Source organism: Diabrotica virgifera, chromosome 6 (assembly GCF_917563875.1).
Source record: "Diabrotica virgifera virgifera chromosome 6, PGI_DIABVI_V3a".
Lineage (NCBI taxonomy): Eukaryota > Metazoa > Arthropoda > Insecta > Coleoptera > Chrysomelidae > Diabrotica > Diabrotica virgifera.
Window position 1 is genome coordinate 133,768,923 of NC_065448.1, and position 22,630 is coordinate 133,791,552.

The 22,630-nt window shown below is 33.9% G+C and overlaps 1 protein-coding gene across 1 annotated transcript in view; it reads left to right on the forward strand.

The window, feature by feature from the left end:
• The window catches only part of LOC114332084 (probable cationic amino acid transporter), a 208,813-nt gene that overhangs the window by 71,023 nt on the left and 115,160 nt on the right, over positions 1–22,630 (forward strand). The window contains exon 3 of the mRNA XM_050652864.1: positions 10,095–10,378. Within this exon, the coding sequence (XP_050508821.1) occupies positions 10,095–10,378 (284 nt within the window). The remainder of the gene's footprint in view (positions 1–10,094; positions 10,379–22,630) is intronic.

Here is a 22,630-nt window from a genome sequence, read left to right on the forward strand (position 1 = left end):
TAAACTGACCAGACCTGGAAGAAGATGAAGGAAGAAGTGTCATGTGCCGGTTCCAAGTGGGAGGCATTTTGATGGGTGAGAAAACAATTTAAATTTCCATCCAGCCAAATTTAACAGCTCGCACATATGTTGATTTGGTTCTAGAACCTGTAGTTAGGCTCTGTAAAGGTGCAGTGGGCAAAACTTAATTTTTATGCACGCTAATGATGCACCTCCTCATATCAGCAGAGTACCTACCGACTTCCTTAAAATAAAACATATCATGCTCTGGAATTGGAATAACCTATTTACTTACCTGAACTTAATCCTCTGGAGCATTTGTGGGATAAGCTTAAAAGAAAAATAAAAAGCATATGATAGTGAATCTACAAAATACCGCACAGCTAGTACAAGCTGTGGCTCTTAAAGGATGAAACAACTTACCACAACTAAATGTTGAAAATTTGATTAGAAGCACGTACACGCGAATTGAAGCCTGTGGCTAGGGGTGGTAATACTGACTACTAAATAAAACATATATAATAAAAACAATTTAAAAATTTTTCGTCTTACGTTAAATCTTTTATTCTATTGACTTTAAATCAAATCGTTTTTTATTATTTTAGGAATTTATTATGTTCTTTAATTTTAATGTATTGGTGATTAATAGTTATTTATGATATAAGTGTTAAAAGTACAATTTTAAGGCAGGCATGTGAAAGTTTGCAGAATGAGCGAAGCGAATTCTGCAATTCACATGAGTGCCTTAAAAATGTACTTTTTAACACGTATATCATACAATATTTTTTCTAGAGACGTCTTATATATCAACAATTATAATTTATTATAAATATTATAAATATATTTATTATAAATAAATTATACAGGACAATATCTACAAAAACTTTTAATTGAACTTGACTGACATTCCATGTTTATATTTTTCTTGACATTGCATCAAATCTGCCTATACTGTCAATACGTAAATCATAACAACTATAAATAACATCTTACTTTTATTGTTGTATACATAGAGGTATATATTAACATAGAGGGAGCCAACCTTCCGCGCTTCCTGACGACAAGATCTCATGGACTGGTTTGCTGCATCTCTTTCTGACACATTGTATCGAAAATATATGATAACATTCAGTGTGAATATAGGCACAGAAGAGGAGGACAACTGTAGCAGCTTTACTATGCGTAAGAGTGAAACAGAGCTAAACCAAATAAAAAAGATGGTGTCGTCACTTCGCTCTGAATGACACTCTCTCTATGCTAATATATAACTCTATGGTTGTATATAGGGCTTTTCATCGATTGTCATTTGTTTCGAGCTTCTGTCAAATGTCGTATAATCCGTATATAATATTAATATACACGGATTATACAACATTTGACAGAAGCTCGAACAAATGACTGTGAATGAAAAGCCCTATTCTAACAAATTTTAATAGTTTTTTGCTACCAACCTGTTAAAAATGCAATAATACAGTTTAAATTAAATTTTAAAAAACCTTTTATACCACCTTTTTTAAATTTCGAAAGTTGTACTATTAATATTAATGTTAATAAATGAAATATAAATATTTTGACGTTTCAGAATTTGACACTTCACTGTTAACTGCAGTGCCTTAAAATTTTTAAAGCACTAGTGCTTTAAAGTAGCATTTTTAACGCTCCTATGGAGTGCTAAAAATGGCATTTTTAACACGGTTGTAGAAAATAGTTATTTATGATATAAGTGTTAAAAGTAAAATTTTAAGGCACGCATGTGAAATTTTCCAGAATGAGCGAAGCGAATTCTGCAATTCACATGAGTGCCTTAAAATGTACCTACTTTTTAACACGTATATTATACAATACTTTTTCTACAAACGTTATAAATTTATAAAATACAATATTTTTATTAATTGCTGAAACCATGAAACCTATGACAGGTAAAAGGTAGAACTGGTTGTCTACACTCGAGTGGAATGTCTAAAAATTTTTAGCGAAAATATTATACCGCTATATAAACTTGTTTTTTCTACAAACTTGAAAAAAAATGAAATAATACAATTTAAATTAAATTTTAAAAAACCTTTTAAACCACTTTTTTCAAATTGCTCAAGTTGTGCTATTAATATTAATGTTAATAAATGAAATATAAATATTTTGACGTTTCACAATTTGACAATTCACTTTTAACTGCAGTGGCTTAAAAATTTTAAAGCACTATGGTTTGTTTTTAAAGCAAGGGGAGTGTTGTAATTGGTCCAACCGCAGGCAAGTTTACTCCACTGTTATAAAATTTTGACATTAATGACATTTATTAAATTTTGACACTTTGGGCATTTCATAGGTTAATTAAGTTTTATCGGCGATTTTTTGTGTTCTCTGCGTTATTCCTTTAATTTTTAGATTTTTAGTCTGCTTTTATATAAAAAGCAGTTGTTTTTAGAACCCTTTTGCGACGTATTATAATATAATATTGTAGGCTTTTATCTTCTGATTGTCTAGGGTTGATTATTTGGCCACAGGTCGATTTTAGGATACAACAAAAATACTTTATTGTAGAACTCGTAATTACAAGGATAATGTAACAACTAATGTGAACGGTAATTAACACTGAACATCTAAAGCGGCTTTATATCAAAAATATGCTATCTTATTTCGTCGTTCGTCTGTATTCTGATGAAAAAGGCCGTCTGCCCCCTATCATCAGCGTCTTAATGTCAACTCGACTTTTCTCTGACTTTTTGACTACTGTCACTTGGCCATGATATGTTGAACCTATGGATCTATCGCGTTTTTTTTATTATTAGGGAAATGCCACTTAACTGGCTTTCGGCTCGCGTTTATGATAAAATAAAATAACTTAAACGAATGTAATCCTACACTCGGCCATCCTATTCAGAATCCGACTCGGATTCGTCGCTTTCATTGTCGACCCACGGTTTAAGATATTCAGCACACGTTGATGTTCGCACTGGTCCCTCATGCTCACCAATCTTTATAACATCATAACGATCGTTATCTTTAACCTTGACAATCTCGTAAGGACCTAAGAACTTTATCTTAAGTTTAAGTCCTGGGCCGAACTGGGTTCTTTTTATTGCAACTAAATCTTTCTCCTTATAGATTCTTGCTCGTTTTCTTCTTGAATTATACCCCTTTTTGTTTTCAGCTTGTACCTTACATATTTGTTCTTTACACCTTTCTCGAAGTTCTTTTCTATCTTCATCATATATTTTTATCGCCTCTTCCTCTATGAGTTCTCTGATTCGAATGTCTTCTTTATTTTTCATTTTTACGCCAACCAATACTTCGAAAGGTGTAGTACCTATACTTCGTTGATAAGTAGAGTTCAATGCACTTTGTACCCTGTCAACATTCTTATACCATTTCGTAGGTTCTTCTAAACTCAATTTCGTAAGAACAGGGATAATTGTTCTATTCACTCGTTCAATCTGACCGTTTCCTCGTGGCACTCCAGTTGTGACTAGAACATGTTGAATGTTTTCTTCTTGGCAATATCTTTCAAATTCCTCTGATCGAAATGCTGTACCTCGGTCGGTTATCATTCGAGAAGGGTTTCCAAATATTCTTCGTTGCTTTTCAAGACTAGTTATAACTTCTTTCGTCGTTGTCGACTTCGTCGGGTAAAGCCAAACAAATTTGGTGAAATCGTCTATAATTACAAGTATATGCTGATAATTCTTACTTGTAGACTGCAATGGACCCAAATGATCCGCATGGTATGTATGCAGTGGACCATCTAGTTTTGGTATGGGATTAAGTGTTCCTTCCTTTTTTCCCTCCTTTTTGCTTCCTAATATACATGCTATACAGTTAGAAATAACATTTTTAACTTTCTCTTTTATCTTTGGTATATAAAAGTCTTTAACTATTACTTCCTCAGTTTTTCTCTCAGAAAAATGTCCTATCTCGTGACTTCTTATAATCTCAGTCTGCATATTTCTCGGTACAACTAACAGTTTTAATCCATTGACATACTTGTATAATATTTCGTGCTCTAAGTAAAAATCTTCATATGCTTCTGTCAGAAGTATTTGTTTTATCGCCTTGATGTGCTCGTCTTTATCCTGAGCCACTTTAATTCTTTGTATTATACCATCTTCTTCTGTAACCGTTAAAACTTTTGGATATCGGCTAAGAGTATCCACGTGAGACATCTGAGTACCTTTTCTATGCTCAATTTCATACTGGTACTCCTCTAGCATCAGTGCCCATCGTGCAACTCTTGTTGTAAGGTCCTTCTTGTCCATAGTTCGCTTAAAGGCATCACAATCTGTAACAATTTTGAATTTTGTTCCCAAGTAAATATATTCTAAACTTCTTCACCGCTTTTATAATAGCGAGTACCTCTAGCTCGTAACTGGTGTACTTCTCTTCCGCTGGTGTGGTTTTTTTACTCATATAATATATTGGGTGGAGCTTGGAATCATCAATAGACCGCTGTAGTAAACATGCTCCATAACCATGCTGGCTTGCATCAGTGTGAAGTCCCGTATAAGCACCTTGTCGATAAATGTGTAACACCGGCTCATTTATTAGTTTTTCCTTTAGTGTTTCGAAAGCCTTCTTTTGCTTGTCGTCAAACCTAAATTCTTCATCCTTTCTTAATAAGTCACTTAACGGTTTTGCAATGTTTGCATATCCGGCTATAAATTTTCGAAAATAACCTGTAAGACCTAAGTAAGATTGAACTTGCTTCTGAGTTTTAGGTTCAGGAAATTTCTTTATTGCTATGACCTTCGCATCACCTGGTTGAATTTTTCCGTCTTCCACAATAAATCCTAAAAATTCTACTCTTTTTTGCAGCAATTGGCATTTCTTCTTTTTAATTTCCAGTCCATATTCTTGTGCTAACTTCAATACCAATTTTAATCTATATATCCCTTCTTCTATATCAGCGCTAAGAATGATAATATCGTCCATATAATAAATTACGTATTTTTAAGCCGTCAATTCTCTAAAAATGTGAGCAATAAATCTCTGAAATACTGCTGGGCTATTACACAGTCCAAATGGACACTTAAGAAATTCAAACTGTCCGCTGGGCGTGACGAACGATGTGTACTTAGTACTACTAGATTCTACGGGAACATGAAAAAATCCGTTGTTTAAATCAATTGTGCTAAAAATTTTTGCACCTTGTAAACAGTCAAGCACGTCTTCAACGAGGGGAAGTGGGAATCTGTCTCTTATTATGTTTTTGTTTACTTTTCTATAATCGCAGCAAATTCTTTTCCGACCGTCCTTCTTCTTTACCAATACTATTGCGCTGGCAAAATCCGAACAACTAGGTTTAATTATGCCTTCGTCTAACCATTCATTTATCTGCCTATCTACCTCTTCTTTTTCAGGAACAGATAATCGTCTGGGTCTTTCATAAATTGGTTCCTCGTGTTTTAAGACAATTTTCATTTCAATTTCTGTCGTCTTCGTTTTCTTTGGTTCATAACTTTCCATTAACTGTCTAACAGTTTCTCTATGTTTTTCGTCTTCAATATGTGCTACTTTTACTTCATCTTCTTTGTTTTTTTCGTCAAGCATAATGTGCATAATAAAGTTTTCGTCCGTCCTCTTGCACATTATTATCCCATCATCTCTTATACTAACAGATGCTTGTTGTAAAATATTATTTCCAATTATTGCTTGAAAAGATTTCGCAGCTTCTGGGATATTATGAAATTTTAGGTCAAACTTCTCATCATTAACGTCAGCTTGTGTCGAGAATGATCCTAATGTATTAACTTTCGCATTTTCTCCTAAGCCTTTCAACATTATGGTGTCGGGTGTTAAACAAATATCATTAAAGAATTTGTCATACACATCTTCTCTTATCATACATATATCACTTCCGGTGTCAAATAAAGCTGTTAGTGTGATCTGATTAATTGTAAGTTTAAGCGCTGTTTTTGGCTGAACCTCAATTACATTCAAAGCTGTGTTTTCTGTAGTAGCCTTTGTCGATTTTTTATTGGGACATTTACTTGAAACGTGGCCATATTTGTTGCAGCTAAAACACTTCGTTCCCTTGGACTTATCTGGACAGTCCTTAGATCTGTGACCTCTATTTCCACAATTAAAACAAGTAATGTTGTTCTCTCTTTTCCTGTCATTCTTCTCTCTTTTCTCCTTTTTAACGATGTCCTCGTTTTTCTTACATCCTTCTTTATTTGCTCTAAAGCCTTGAGCTTGCTCAGTAGTCTCCTTGCCGTGTATCCTCTCATACAGTTTAATTTTCTCCTTAAAGTCTGCAAAATCTTTTGCTCCATATAACACTAGTTTATTGGATGATTCGTCTTGTATTCCATCAATTATGTATTCTATAACAACTTATTGTTCTAAGTAAGCTCTATTAGCTATTTCTCTCATTTTAATCATGTATTCTTGTCCAGTCTCATCAGACTTTTTTCGTCTCGTCATCAACATCTTATGTATCTGTGCACTATTTACATGTACTCCGAATTCTTCGATTAAACATCTCTTCAAATCAGGCCAACTTCTGATGCCTTTTTCTGACTGCACAAACAGTTTGGCAAGTCCATTTAAACATTTTTTTGCGTAGATTAATTTTTGTAAGTCGTTCCATCCTGTTATCTCAGCTACTTCTTCAAACTCGATAATCCACGTGCGAATAGGATATTCATCTATTCCATTAAATGATCTTATGCTGTCTTCCACATCTCTAAAACTTAATGCAAATGATTCCTGTTGTCTTGTACCAGTCGCTCCATTATTCGCGAATCTAATTTCAGGGTTATTGCTTGCGCTATAGCTTCTTTCTCCAATTTCTTCATGTACGTGAATATCTTCGTCAAATCGTCTGTCTTCGTATCTTCGTCTTTCTTCGTCATTACTTCGTTCATATCTACGTCTTTCATCACATATTTGTCGTCCTTCGTCATAATTTCGCCCTTCGCGTCTTCGTCTAAGCTCGTCGTTTCTTCTTACACGTCTTCGTCTTTCTTCTTCTTCAAGTCTTTCGTCGTTTTTCTTTTTCTCGTCTTTCATCATTTTCCCGTCTTTCGTCTTCCAATCGCCGTTTTTCTTCTTGCATTCGTCTTCTTTCGTCTTTCAGTTGTCTTTTTTCTTCCTTTCGTCTTTCGTCGTCTTCGTCTATATCTGATACGTCATCCTCCTCTTCGTCATCTTCAGTTTCGTCGTCGTTAATGAAGGTATTCAAAAAGGAACAAATGCGAACAACCACGTCATGCTTCTCGTTTTTATAATTTAAATCAAGAATTTGGCATATCGCAATTAAATCAAGAAGGTCAAATTTTTCACTTACATCGTTACATTTACTCAAAAATTGTTCGGAAGTGTCGTCGAGCCGAAAACCAGCAAAAGCACGCAAAGCTTTTCTAGTTTTTTGAGGTTCACCTTCAGTGGAAAAACATATGTAATGCAAAATTTTAACAACTCTCAACTTAGCGTGAGTAATATTATAGTCAATATTAGGAATAGAACCTAAAGTTGCCATAATAAAATATTTTCAAAAAATATTCAACAATATCAAAAGAAATATTTATAACTACGTAAAAAACTAAAGCATGCAAAAATTAAACCTTTTCAAAAAATGAAATAACCTTAGTAATGCATATTTGTGCTATAAAACCTACAAAAATTAACGTTTTCCTAATCTTAAAACGAAAATATATCGTCAACAAAAAATATACGAGAATGTTTTTATAATGGACACGAAATTAAATCAAGATCAATTAATCGTTCATTCATATAAAAAACTTTTTCTTAAAACGTGTTTTCAAAGTTCATCTGAATTTTCTGTTGCATCAGCACATCAACAAAAGGGAAATGTAATTAAAAACATAACGTTCAATCTTTTTATCGTCTTAGTCTCTTGGTAGAATGTTGCAAAAAAAATCTCTTACCTTGCAGATCGTCTCTAATAGTTTAACTCGTTATTACCATTTCATAGGATTGAGTTCATCATTGTTTTTCATTCAAAGCATATCAGCATTCAAAACAATATCGGCACGGCAAAATTCGGCTAAACGTCAGCGTCAGTCGATCTCACGTTCAATCCATATTTCTGATTATCCTTATTATATCTGTCTTCTATCTGCTATCCCGGACAGGGGCCCCAAAATGTAGGCTTTTATCTTCTGTTTGTCTAGTGTCTAGGGTTGATTCTTTGGTCACAGGTCTATTTTAGGATACAGCAAATACTTTACTCGTAAATTACAAGGATAATGTAACAACTAAAGTGAACGGTAATTAACACTGAACATCTAAAACGGCTTTATATCAAAAATATGCTATCTTATTTCGTCGTTCGTCTTTATTCTGATGAAAAAGGCCGTCTGCCCCCTATCATCAGCGTCTTAATGTCAACTCGACTTTTCTCTGACTTTTTGACTACTGTCACTTGGCCATGATATGTTGAACCTATAGATCTATCGCGTTTTTTTTATTATTAGGGAAATGCCACTTAACTGGCTTTCGGCTCGCGTTTATGATAAAATAAAATAACTTAAACGAATGTAATCCTACAATATTTATGGATTACAGTTGAGGGCAAACATGATCAACCAAAAAAGAAGATGTATTTGATGATTTTTCTAGTGACTTTCTTGGGTGTGGATCTATCTTTTTAGTTTACTCCTCCTGGTTAAAAAATAAACCATAGTGCTTTAAAGTAGCATTTTTATCGCTCCTATGGAGTGCTAAAAATCGCATTATTACGGTTGTATAAAAATTGATTTAAAGTAAATATTGTAAATATTTGTTAAGCACGAACCATCATGGAAACAATGTGCGAGAGGATTGAGGCTTTTCAAATGTGGCCTTGCCGCAAAATATTGAGGATATCGAGGATGCACAGAGTAACAAATCAAGCGGTAATGCAACAGCTATACAAAGAAAGAGAAGTATGTACTGAATACCATAAAAAGAAAAAAACCTAGAGTACTTTGCCCACGTGATGAGAAATTCGAAATATGAAATGGTACATGTTATTACATATTACAATGGTCTTACATTTACTGTATAGAAGAAACATACCAATAAATATTATTATACACACCATCGAAAACCTCTACTTTTATAGTCGAATACAGGCAAAGATAAATGGAAAACTAACGCAGTTTATACCAGTACAAAGCGGAGTCAGACAAGGTGACTCGTTAAACCCACTACTCTTTAATATAATAATGGACGAAATAATAGACGCAGTACGTAAAGGTCATGGTTACAGAATAAGGAACAAATAAATCGAAATATTATGTTATGCAGACGACGCCGCATTAATCGCCGAGACAGAAGACGATCTCCAAAGATTAACACACATCTTCAATACAACAGCCAAGAAATATAATATGATATCAGCAGAAAAAACCAAATGTATGACAACATCTAAATACCCACTACGATGTAAAATCGAAATTGATGGGAGAATAATAAATCAGGAAGCAAGGTTATATTAGCAGATGTCTGGGAATAAATATAACCAGTTACGGAGATGTTGAAAAGGAAGTAAGACAACAAAGCTTAAAAGCAAGTAAAGCGGCGGGATCTCTTAATGACACAATCTGGAAGAACAAACACTTAAGACAAGACACAAAAGCAAGAATCTATAAAGCAGCAATTATACCTATATTGACATACACGGCGGAGACAAGTCCTGACACACTAAAACGAGACTATTACTAGAAACAACAGAGATAAGAATACTCCGCGAATATCAGGGAAAAGTCTGTTGGATAGGGAGAGAAGCGAAAACATAAGAAGATCATGCAATGTAGAAAACGTAAATGGATGGGTGACCAACCGGAAACAGAAGTGGAACGAACACATTAGTAAAATGGCAGAGGATAGGATAGTACGAATAGCACGAGATAAGTCACCAAATGGACGAAGAAGTAGTGGCAGACCAAGAAAAAGATGGTGCGATAACTTAAACAATTGGTCAAGGCACTTAAATAAGAAGAAATATTGTTTGACTCCATATGTTGTTTTTTTTTAATTCGCTTGAAATAAAAAGAAATTGCAGATGATTCCATATAAGTTTGGTTGTGTGTACTTTTTATTTTTATTATTATTTAAAAATTACTCATTATTACACAGCGTCTTATTATTTCTAGGACTATGTTCTTCCAGTACACTAAAACCACAAGAACAATACAGAAAAAAGAAACTCTCAGATGTACTGGAGTTCCTCATCCTCTGGCTGGATATCCTGACGGATTTAGTGGCCGGAGCAACCTGTGCTCGTCTTGCTAGCGCCACAGTCGATTACATAAGTAAAGGCCATTTTAGAGAGTTTCTCTTTGGAATGGAACAACATTCCCTAGGGGAACCATGGCCGGATGTATTAGGAGTTACTATCATAGTGGTCGTTACGATTTTGTTTATGTTAGGCCTCGAGGTAAGTTGATTATCACATAAATTTTATTATAGGGTGGATTAAGTTTAATCCTTTAAAATTAAATTAAGCACGCGAGGTAAATGGAATCACATTTTGTTTATAAGGAAACGTAATTTATTTATGTAAGTTTTTTTTTAATATAAACAATGACTGCATTGCAATTTTTAATAGAATTATTTTGTGTTTGGAAATATAAAACAGTACGAGGAAAAATTGCGTCGAAGCAGGGCTGAATTAACATATCGACTGAATGGGCTGCAGCCCAGGGCGGCAGAATTCAGGAGGCGGCACATTTTGGTAAAAAAGTAAAGAATGGAGGGGAGGGCGGCAAATTTTGGATAACCCAGGGGCGGCAAATCCTCACATCCGCCTCTGCGTCGAAATATGTCCGAAACATGTCCTAAATTTCGTTAGTTTAACAATTTTTGCTTAATATTTTCCAGTCCAGGGTCTAATATTCTGCTGGGCCCAACATAATTACTGCAAATAGTCGATTTTTTATACAGTATGTCCATGTCCATGTAAGTTGGAACCATATGGAAAACTATTTTATTATTATCTAATTTTACAAAAAAAAGGCTTTCTTCTTAAAAAGTTCTGCATGGTCTACAACCTAAGATTCAACTATCAGGTATCCAATTGTATGAATATTATAGGAGATATGTCAATAAAAATGAATTTCGCTCAAGAGTAAAATAGATTTTTTTTTGAAAAATGGCTTTGGCAGAGCCAATTAGCCAGACTTGTTTGTGATTGATTGCAGATTCATAGTCATAAATTTCTTATTTCATAATATAAGTACATACTACAATATTATTTTTAGATACATAGGTACATTGTGTTGCTTTTTTTATTTTGTTTTTTTTTTAATTATTTTACTGTTTTTTTTAATATATTTTAATTTGTGCTAAACACTTTTTCTGTACTTTCTTTTTTTTTTCTTTTCTTTTTTATTTTTGTTTCTTTTTTTTATTATTTTTTTTATTTTTTTTTTGTTAATATTTTACTGTGTTTTTTATATATTTTTGTTTTCTTTTTTTTTAATTTTTTCAAACCACATTAACAAATTATGCCTAGTTAGTAGGTATATATTACATTTACAACTTGTATTTACATAATTTAACATGTTTATAAATGAGATGAACAATTTCCATATCATTTGTAAATATTAAAGTATTAAGGTTTATTGGGAAAAAACATTTTAAATTTTTTAATTCCTTATAAAGGTCGTTTATATTATTTATTTGTAAATGACATTCTAATATGACATATGTTAGATCTCCGATTTTGCCACAAGTGCAATTAGGAGTATTTGACAAGCCGATTCTATGCATGTAAGATGGCGTAAGAGCATGATTGGCTCTCAGCCGATTAATGGTCTTTATAAAATGTCTATTATATTCTGTGTAAAACCATCTTCCTGAGAATATCCTAGGGTTACAATGAGCAAAATTTGAGCCAGTATTACATTCTCTGTAATACATTTGCCAATTATTTTTAAGTTTTTGTCTGCTAAAAGAATCGATATCTGAAGCTGGAATTAAATTTTTGTTTATTTTTTCTCCGATCATATAAGCTTATTTAGCAAAATTGTCAACTATTTCATTGCCTTTTATTCCAGAATGGCCCTTAATCCAAGCAATTGTTACATTTACTCCCAATTGTATAGTTTCAAACAGAGTTTTAAGAATATTCAATTCAAGGTGGTTTATATGTTTGACTGTTTGAATGTTACTCAATCTGTCCACCACGCTTTTACTGTCAGTAAATATAACATAATTACTAGTTGGATTCAGTAGTACATACTGAACAGCAAACATTACTGCTATCATTTCTGCTATGTATATTGAGCATTCAATAGGTAGGCTATATTGATAATGGTAATTTTTATTTTCGTGGAACACTACACAGCCCGTTCCATTTGCGTCTTTTGACCCATCGGTAAATATGTACTGAAAATTTGAGCATTTCTCTTTAATAAGTATATCAAACATATTTGGCGGTAAATGTGAGTTTAAATAACATGTTTTAACCTTGTTAGAAAATAATGTTTTTGTCATTTCATTGTAGTAAGTCGGAATTTGGCTTTTATAGATAACGTCACTGTACTTTACCGTACTTAGATAACTTTCTACCAAAGGTATAGATTTTTTAGTTCTCCAGTACCTATGAGTGAGGTCTAAAACTGATAGCTCATGTAGATCTTGAAGGTATTTACATTTTTTGGACAGAATTCGAGTTGTAAATTTATCACTGAGAAATTGCCGGCGTAAATGCAATGTAGGTTCCACTGCTTCATTTTCCATTATTTGGACTGGAGTGGATTTTAAATAACCTAGGCATAATCTCAAACATTTATTTTTTTGAATTTCAGGTTTGTTTAGAAATGTATTGGTCGCTGATCCAAATAAATGACAGCTATAGTCGAAAATGGGCCTGATCATGTTACGGTAAAACATCAAAGCGATATTTGGGTCTGCTCCCCAATTTGTTTTACAGAAAGCTCTTAAAATATTTATTGAGTTTTCTGATTTTTTAACAATATGATGAATGTGATCTTTCCATGACCATTTCCTGTCTAGATAGGTACCAAGATACTTAACACAGCTTTTAATAGGAAAATTAAATTTTCCAATATTAAGATTGCCTTGTGGAACTCTATGTTTTTTTGTAAAGTAACACACCTCAGTTTTTGTGTCAGAAATTGATAATCCTACTTCTTCATAGCACTGATTTACGATTTCTAATGCAACTTTTAAATTATCCTCACTTCTACTTAACAATTTTCCTTCTGTATAATAATAATAATAATAATAATAAAAATAATAACGAAAACTCAATTCCACCGTAGAAAGTGTCGACAAGTCTTACCCAAGCCAAGAAGAAATTCATGAGTTTTGGGGAAATCAACTTTCCACACCAGCTGCTTTTAACAACAATGCTGGCTGGATAGAAGATACGACGCACAACTGTCACCACTATGTCACTGCTAACTACGAACCATTCACGACTGAAGAAGTCTCAAATGTCATCAAAGAGCTTCATAACTGGAAATCTCCTGGACCAGACGGAGTTCAGAACTTCTGGCTTAAAAAGTTTTGGAGTATTCATGAGTGGTTATCAACATTAATTAATCATGTTATTTCTAATCCGCAGGAATTACCATCATTTCTAACTCAGGGAACTACTTATTTAATACCCAAGGATCAAAATAACACCCAAGATCCATCCAAGTACCGCCCAATTACTTGTCTTCCAACTTTGTATAAATTGGTCACATCCTGTGTAACCCGGCGTATCTACCAACACTGTGCTCTAAACAATATCATAGAGCCTCAACAGAAAGGATGCGCTAAGGGTTCCATGGGTTGCAAAGAACAGCTTATCATCGACTCAGTCATTTCTAACCAGGCATTCACTAAAAAAAGGAACCTTTTTACTGCTTTTATTGACTATAAAAAGGCCTTTGATTCAGTACCGCATGAATGGCTAATAGATATATTGAAAATATACAAAGTAGATGATAACATAGTGACCTTTTTAAGGCATATAATGAGAGATTGGAAGACTAAAATTCACCTCCAAATACCTGGTGAAAACAATATCGAAACCGAAAATATCGCAATCAACCGGGGCCTATTTCAAGGAGACTCGTTGAGTCCATTGTGGTTCTGTTTAGCTTTGAACCCCCTCTCCCAGCTATTAAACTCCACTGACTCAGGATTTAGCATTAAAAGCAATAATACTGTGGTAGCGAAGCTCAATCATCTGTTGTATATGGATGATTTGAAATTAATGGCTTCCACTCGAGAACACCTAGAAGAGATGCTAAAAACTGTAGAAACATTTTCTAATGATATTAGTATGCAGTTCGGTCTAGACAAGTGCCGTGTTTTGAATATAGTCAGAGGAAAGGTACAGCCCGGTGGATTCGATATGCAAAATGGCCAGAACATCGAGGCCATGGGCGACAACGATATGTACAAATATCTTGGAGTAAAGCAGGCGCGGAAAATTGACCATAAGCAAATGAAAACTGAGATAACTATTGAGTTTATAAGAAGGGTAAAACAGCTGCTTCGTTCACAGCTTAACAGTAAAAATTTGTTTAAGGCACTAAACACCTACGCTTGTTCCGCGCTTAGCTATTCATTTGGTATTGTTAAGTGGACAAAAACGGATATAGAAAATCTTCAGCGAAAAGTACGAACACACCTCACAAAGGCACAAAAACACCACCCTAAAAGTGCTGTAGAACGAACGACATTACCCCGGTATTTAGGAGGAAGAGGACTTATGGATATAGGTGAGCAATTAGATAAACAAATTGCTAATTTAAGAACTTATTTTCAGATGCAGGCTGAGACATCTACTCTACATCGCGCTATCTGCGCAGTAGATGACACAACACCGATCAAACTGAGGGAAGCAGAACTGCGCATAAACCACCTTACTAAGGACGAAAAAGTGCGCGCCTGGATGGGTAAACCTTTGCACGGGCGACATCCCAATGAGGTCAGCCAAGATTATGTCGACAATATAGCGTCGAACTACTGGTTGACATCAGGAAAGATGTTCCCTGAAACGGAGGGTTCATTACTGGCCATTCAGGATCAGGTTATACCAACCAGAAACTACCTGAAATATATCATCAAAGACCCTCAGGTTCAAAACGACAGATGCCGATATGGATGTCAAGCCCAAGAAACCATCCAACATCTTACAGGGGGCTGCCAGGCATTTGCTGCAACTGAATACAAGGAACGGCATGACGCAGTGGGAAAAATCCTTCATCAAGAGATAGCTATCAAGCTGGGACTTCTCCAAACGGACCATCTCCCGTATTATCAATACGTTCCTGAGAGTATGCTTGAGGATGGTAACTACAAGCTATACTGGGACCGCACTGTGCTCACAGACCAAACAGTGGCACATAATAGACCAGATCTCGTACTAGTTAATAAACTAACAAGACAAACAACACTAATTGATGTGGCGATACCTAATAACAATAATCTACGTAGTAAATTCACTGAAAAGATCGCCAAGTACAGAGATCTAGAAATTCAGATACGAAGGCAATGGAGAATGCAAAGTACCCAGACGATACCTATTGTTATGTCTACTACTGGAGTCATTCCGAAGAACCTCCTCGAAAGCATAAAAAGGCTGGGTCTAAATGAACATCTTTACAAGACCATGCAGAAAGCTGTACTACTAGCAACGGCCAGATGTGTACGAAAATTTTTGGGAGATACACCTGCATACCAAGTCACCTAGGGCTCGATAACATGGAAAGAGTCCCATCAGAGCTCAATCCTTTTGATACCGTAGGTATCTGGGATGAGTCAATTTTCCCCTTAGAGGGAGTGTGAGCCGTATGGCTAAATCTGGATAATAATAATAATATTTATTCATCCTTTAAGACATACAATGTATAGGACATGTCATTAGTTTTACAAACAAACAAACAATAAAATTAATACATTTATAAATTTTATAAACATTTGAAGGTAGATAGAATTAATAACATTCAGGTAATATTTCTGTCCGAAACAAACTCTTCCACAGTATAATAACATTTGGTAAGCAATAAGCTTTTAATGGATTTCTTAAAGAAATATTTATTCATTGTTCTATATTTTTTTGGTAAAACGTTAAACAATCTAATGCTCATATACTTTACTGACATTTCAAATTTACTCGATCTATGACCAGGTACACTCAGCAAATCGCCACCTCGCGTCGAATAATTGTGGAAACTAGAATTTCTGTCATACGTATGAATATTATCAACAGCATATAGTAACATTCTGAAGATATAAATACATGGAAAACTTAAAATATTATTCTTAATAAATATGGGCTTACAGCTCTCAAGAGGTCTAATTCCAAACATTTTTCGTATTATACGTTTTTGTGTTATAAATATTCTGTCACTGTTGACTGCATTCCCCCATAAAACTATGTTGTAACAAAGTCTACTATAAACAAGGCTATAGTATACATTTAACAGAGCAGAGATGGGCATAATATTTTTAATACGGGATAATGCATAGTACGACTTATTAAGGGAGTTACTGAGCATGTCTATGTGAACTGACCATTTTAATTTTGAGTCGAGATGGATACCTAAAAATTTTGTATGATTTGAGGAATCCAGTAGTACATTGTTAAAACTTAGGTGTAGTACAGGATTTACAGAATTTAAGTTATTAAAATATATTACTTTTGTTTTGTCTACATTTAAAATTAGGTTCTTAGATCGACACCAGTCATTAAATCGAGCTAAAAAACTATTGCAAGTAGATGCCAATTTCTCATAGGTCTGTGCTGAGACCACAAGAGAAGTATCATCCGCAAATAACGTCAGGTCCAGAGCATCAAACTGGTTAGATGCATCGTTAATAAACAACAAAAAAATTAGGGGTCCTAATACAGAGCCCTGTGGAACTCCCAGATTAATAAAACGTTCCTCCGAAATAGATTCATTGATTTTAACACAAATTATCCTATCTGATAGATAATTGATTAGTCAATCTAAAAATATACCTCTAAAACCAATATTATACAGTTTATTGCTAACAAAACGGCTATCAAGACAATCAAAGGCACGGGTTAGATAAAAAAAGAGACCTGCCACATATTCACCTGCATCCAAAGATCTGTAGACCCTTTCACAAAATCTGCAGGCATCAGACTGAGTGGATCTACCGGTACGGAAGCCATGTTGACAATCACTTACAATTTTAAATCTACCCAAAAACTCAGACATACGGTTATACACAATTCTCTCAAATACTTTGGAAAGTACACACAATAAGGAAATAGGTCTATAATTTGAAATGTCTTCCGGATCGTCTTTTTTGTAAATAGGAATAACGATTGCTTTTTTTAGAATACTTGGAAAGACTCCTTTACCTATTGATAAATTTATCAAATATACAATGTGGTTTATTATATCAGATGACATAGCCTTTAATACTCTTATCGAGATAGAATCAGGTCCAGTGCTTTTTTTATTTTTTAAATTATTGATCACATTCATTACCTCATTACCAACAACAGGTCTAAAGAAAAAACTGTTTTTAAGAATAGTAGAAGATGTGCAACTATTAGATCGAGAATTCCCAAAATGATTTGACAGTTTCTCTTCGGTTACTGTAGCAAAATAATCACAAAAAACTTCAGACAACTGCTTAGAATCAGTACAACTTTCACCATCTATATTTAATGCTATGTTTCTTTGGATAGACTTCCTACCAGTTTCTTTGTTAACAAGATTCCATACAGTTTTATTTTTATTACTTGAATTATTTATCAATTTATCATGGAATTTTAATTTAGATTTTTGTAATAGTTCCGCGTGGTCTTTCTTAATTTTTTTATAATTTGCAAGAGAATTGGCATCTTTTAGTTCTTTATTAAGCCAGTAAGCATTTTTTAAATGAACACTAGACTGCTTAACTTCCGGAGTAATCCATTTTTTATTGCAAGTCTGCTTACTGATATTATACCGTTTTACTGGACAGCAATAATCTAACACATATATTAAACTACTTATAAATTTTTCAAAGGATTTATCAACATTATCGGTTAAATAAATATCGTCAAAGTCAGTTACAGATAGCACAGAAGAAATTTGTTTAAGGTTGTTGTCAGACAAGTCTCTAAAATATTTATAATTAGGCTGGTTATTCGATTTAGTACAGCTACTATTTATGTCTACTACAAATTCCAAACTAATTGCTCTATGGTCACTTAAATGCGCTTCAAAAACATTAGAATTGCATTGAAGTATATTAGCTGTATTGGTTATAATATAATCAATCTTACTGATAGAAGTTTGGTTCAAACAATTTGTCGCTACCCTTGTGGGAACCATAGAGGTTATGCTAAGATTGTAGCTCATTAGAACATCGTTAAAAAGAATTTTAAATAAACTATTTTCTAAATAATCAATGTTTAAGTCACCACATATAAAAATATCGTCAACATACCTATTACAGAGTTCAATCGTATAGGAAAACTGCTTCAAAAACAAATAAAAGTCTCCACTGGGAGGCCTGTAGATACTGATGACTGCAACTTTTCTTTCACAAAACATTATTTTTACCGCACTGCACTCATAATGCATCTCCACAGCTAACTGGCACACATTGATGATCTGATATTCATACCCACATTTCACATACAAAACCGATCCGCCATGCTCATGGATAGGTCGACAATAACTGGTTACAAGATCGTAACCCGGAGTTACCATTAGAGATATTTCATCCTGCTTACACCAGTGCTCCGCAATACTGACGACAATGGGATTTTCTTGGTCAAGCAGAATTTCCAACCTTTCAAGTTTGTTTCTAATGGACGCTGTATTTAACTGAATAATTTTAAAAATTGCTGTATGTTTTGTTTCATTGTCGATAGATACTTCTACTCGATTTGCTCTTTCTTTTTCCTCAATTGAAAAAAATTTCGTATACAGGCTTTGTTTGGCCAAATCGAGGCATCCAACGCCTTATTGTAGTTTGTTTTCGAGATTTCCACTTTGAAAGAAGAATATATATCAGGACGACGAGATGGAAGAGCTGAGCAGCTGGCTTCTGGCAGGTTTTTTGATAAAAATGATTGAAGGTCTTCTGCAAATGTTTGCGGTTTCAGATTAAATACGTGTAAAGCAACTGTTTGATCAACTCCTTCTACATTAGAATTTCCAGAATAGTTACCCACTAATAAGTTTTTTTTGGGTGTTCTTTTTTTGTAAGTCACTTTCTGCCAATCCGTAGGAATGTTACTGCTTATTTGCATGTTGGCATCTCCAGTCTTTTCGGTTCGGCTAGATGCAGGTATTATATTTTGCGCTCGGTTTATGGCTTCGCTGACATCTTTAGCGCTAATTGAATTGTTTTCCTTATATTTCTCCTGGCCTATTGTTGACTCTGGTGAATTGAAGACTTGTTTATTGTTATCAGTTTTGTGTTTAGATTTTTTAAATAAAGAATAGTCAGTTTTTCCGGAACTTGTTTTGTTTCTAATTGTTTCAATGAGTCAATTTTTGTATTTAATAGGAATATTTTTTCCTTTAGTTCTGATATTAAGAGATCTTTTTGTTTGATAATATATTTAAAGATGTGTATATCTACCTTATTTTCTGTCGACGCAGCTAAGTTTTCGATGGCATCGAAAAATTTGTCATCACAGTCGCCGTTTGCTTTATCTTCGGTTTTTTCACAACATTTAGTAAAAACTTTGTCAAAAATTTGTAACTCCAGTTTTTTGGCACAACTGGGATGATAACAGCTACCACATATTATACACTTTACCGGTGAAACAACTTTAGATTTACATTTTCTGCAAACTATATTACTACTGATATCGGCAGTGTTATTTGAACGTGCTTCTCCTGCCATGGCTACTGACTGACTTATATAAAACAACATCATCAGCATATTGAAGAATTTTTGTATGGTTAGGTATACTAACTTCAAGATCTATGTTGTACAAGATGTATAAAATCGGGCTTAAAATACTCCCCTGTGGCAATCCAATATTAGTTAGTCGACGATATGAAAATTCATCATCATTAATTTTTAAATAAGTTAATCTGTTGGAATATAAAGATTTTAAAAAGAGAGCAAATGAACTTGGGGTTCCAATTTACAACATTTTTTTGTAAAGAATGTCTAAATTAACATTATCAAAAGCAGCGGAAATGTCAAGGAACGCAGCTGCTGTAGACTTATTTCTTGTAAAGTTAGGCTGAATTGACGCAACTAGAGCTGCAGTTGCATCTTGAGTGGACCTAGACTTGCGAAAACCATACTGGGATCTTGGAAGTATACCATCGTGTTCTAACTAATGTTTAAATCTATTTTTAATTATTCTTTCGAATGTTTTTAAAAGACATGAAGACAAGGAGATAGGTCGGTAAGAACTTGGATCACGGTCTGGTTTTCCAGGTTTTTTAATAGGAATTATTAGGTATTCTTTCCAACTATTTGGTACTGGTATCTTATTTGTCCAAATATTGTTGAAAATGTTTAGTAGTGAAATTTTATGTTCAATCGGTAAGTTGTACAACAGCGAATATGACACATTGTCTATACCTGGAGAAGTATTATTTCTTTGTTTAAGGGCTCGATGCAATTCCCATAGATGAAAATTTTCGTCAAAATTGTGATTTTGTCTGTATACTGTTTGAATATGATCTTGTAGGGTGTCGTCATTTGGAACCCATGCCGGAGCAATTTTTCTGTGGAAATCTTGCAACCATGTATCTTCTGGATCAATAGGTACTCTGTTGGCTTGTTTGCGGTTTTTAAAACAATTAACTTTTCGCCAGACATCTTTTAATGGTGTTCTTGAGTTTAGGCTTTCGCAAAAATCAATCCAATTCTTCTTTTTTTTTCTGTTTGAAGATTTTCTTTGCAACAGCGTCAAGTCGTTTATACTCTATCAGATTTTGGAGCGTTGGATTCTGTTTATAATTAATGAACGCATATTTTCTACTTTCAGCTGCTCGTTGACAATGATTATTCCACCATGGTTTCGGAATATGGCTTCCGTTTTTTTCATTAATGGAGGAATATTTTGGAATAGCGATGTTGGCTGCCTGGTTTATATTTGTTAACAATTCTTCGTACATTGATGGAACTTCCATTGTTTCCTAAGTACTGGCATAAGTCGTCCAATTGGCTCTGCTAAGGTTCCATATTCTATGTTTTCTACTGGATGTGGCTTCTGTTGTGGAGAAACTTTGTGATGAAATAATGATTGGCACATGATCAGATCCATGAGGTTCTTGTAGAGTATTCCAATCGAAATAAGAGGCAATATCTCGGGAACAAATGGTTAAGTCTACGGCAGAAGGTTTTTTTGAAATAGCGAGAGTGGGAGACCCATCGTTTAAATATTCTAAATTACAATATTCTATAGCATCCAGAAGATCTTTACCTAATCTATCATCAACTTCACAGCCCCACGCCAAATTGTGTGCGTTAAAATTGGCTCCTATTATAAATGGTTTTGATATATTTTCTAAAAAATTTATCCATTGTTATATTGAAACTTTATTATTGGGTTCATTATATAGAGAAATTATATGTAAAGGTTTTCTGAAAGGTGAAATTTTAATTGAAATATATTTATATGTAAACGAATACGTATTTGGAAAAATTATTTCTTCACATTTTATGTTAGATTTTAAAAGGATGGCACATCCACCGTATCCATCAGGGCGATCAGCTCGAAAACAATTAATTTCTTTAAAAGTATAATATTTTCCCGGTTTGAACCAGGATTCGGATAATAGAGCTATACTGATGTCGTTCTGATGGAGTAAATATTCTAAATTCTGTTTATTAGCAACTGCCGAATGACAGTTCCATTGTAATATGTTTATTTTAGTTAGGCCTGCGATTTGATGTTAGATTTCGGATAAAATGGTTACTAATTAACTGAATTACATCAGATTTTGAAATATTAAAATTATTATTTTGTTTAATTGAATTAACAATTGTAAGAACCGATTCTAAAATGACATTTATTACAGAAGAATCTAACTCTTCTGACTGTGAATCTGCAACGTTTAAGTTTTGTTGGTAGAATTGACTTTTAACTATTCCCTCCGAATGTTTTGGAGGGGAAACTACAGATATTATTTCTTTTCTGGCTATATCAGTTGGGTCTGGACTATTTGGCTTCTGCCTTTTATTTGGCCTACTGGTGTTGGTGTGGGGATTAAATATAAATTTAGCAAAGTTATTTCCTTGTGCAGAAGTAGAAGGTTGAGAATTTTGTAAAAAATTTGTATCATTGTTTGTTACATTGGTTCTAACAATGCTAGCATAAGAATTCTTTCGTATATTTTTATTTGCATCGTAAAAATGTAAAAATTAACGTTTGTTAAACCCATCGTCTCTTTTATTAACTTTTGTCGTGTGAATTCTGGACACGCGCTTAAATTCGTAGTCAAGTGATTCCCCTTACAGCTGAAACATACTTGCGTGAACTTAACTTTATTACAATTCTTAGAATTATGAGGTTCTTGGCATCTGTTACATCTTGGCTGACTCCTACACTGATTTCCTAGGTACCCGTTCCTAAGACAGTTGAAACATAACAGAACTTTTTGCTTATACACTTCAATTTCTTTAATAACCTTATTTATGACTACATATTTAGGTAAAGTTTGCGATTTAAAGGTCACAATGCAAGATTTAGTAGGGACATATTCGACAATTTTTTCCT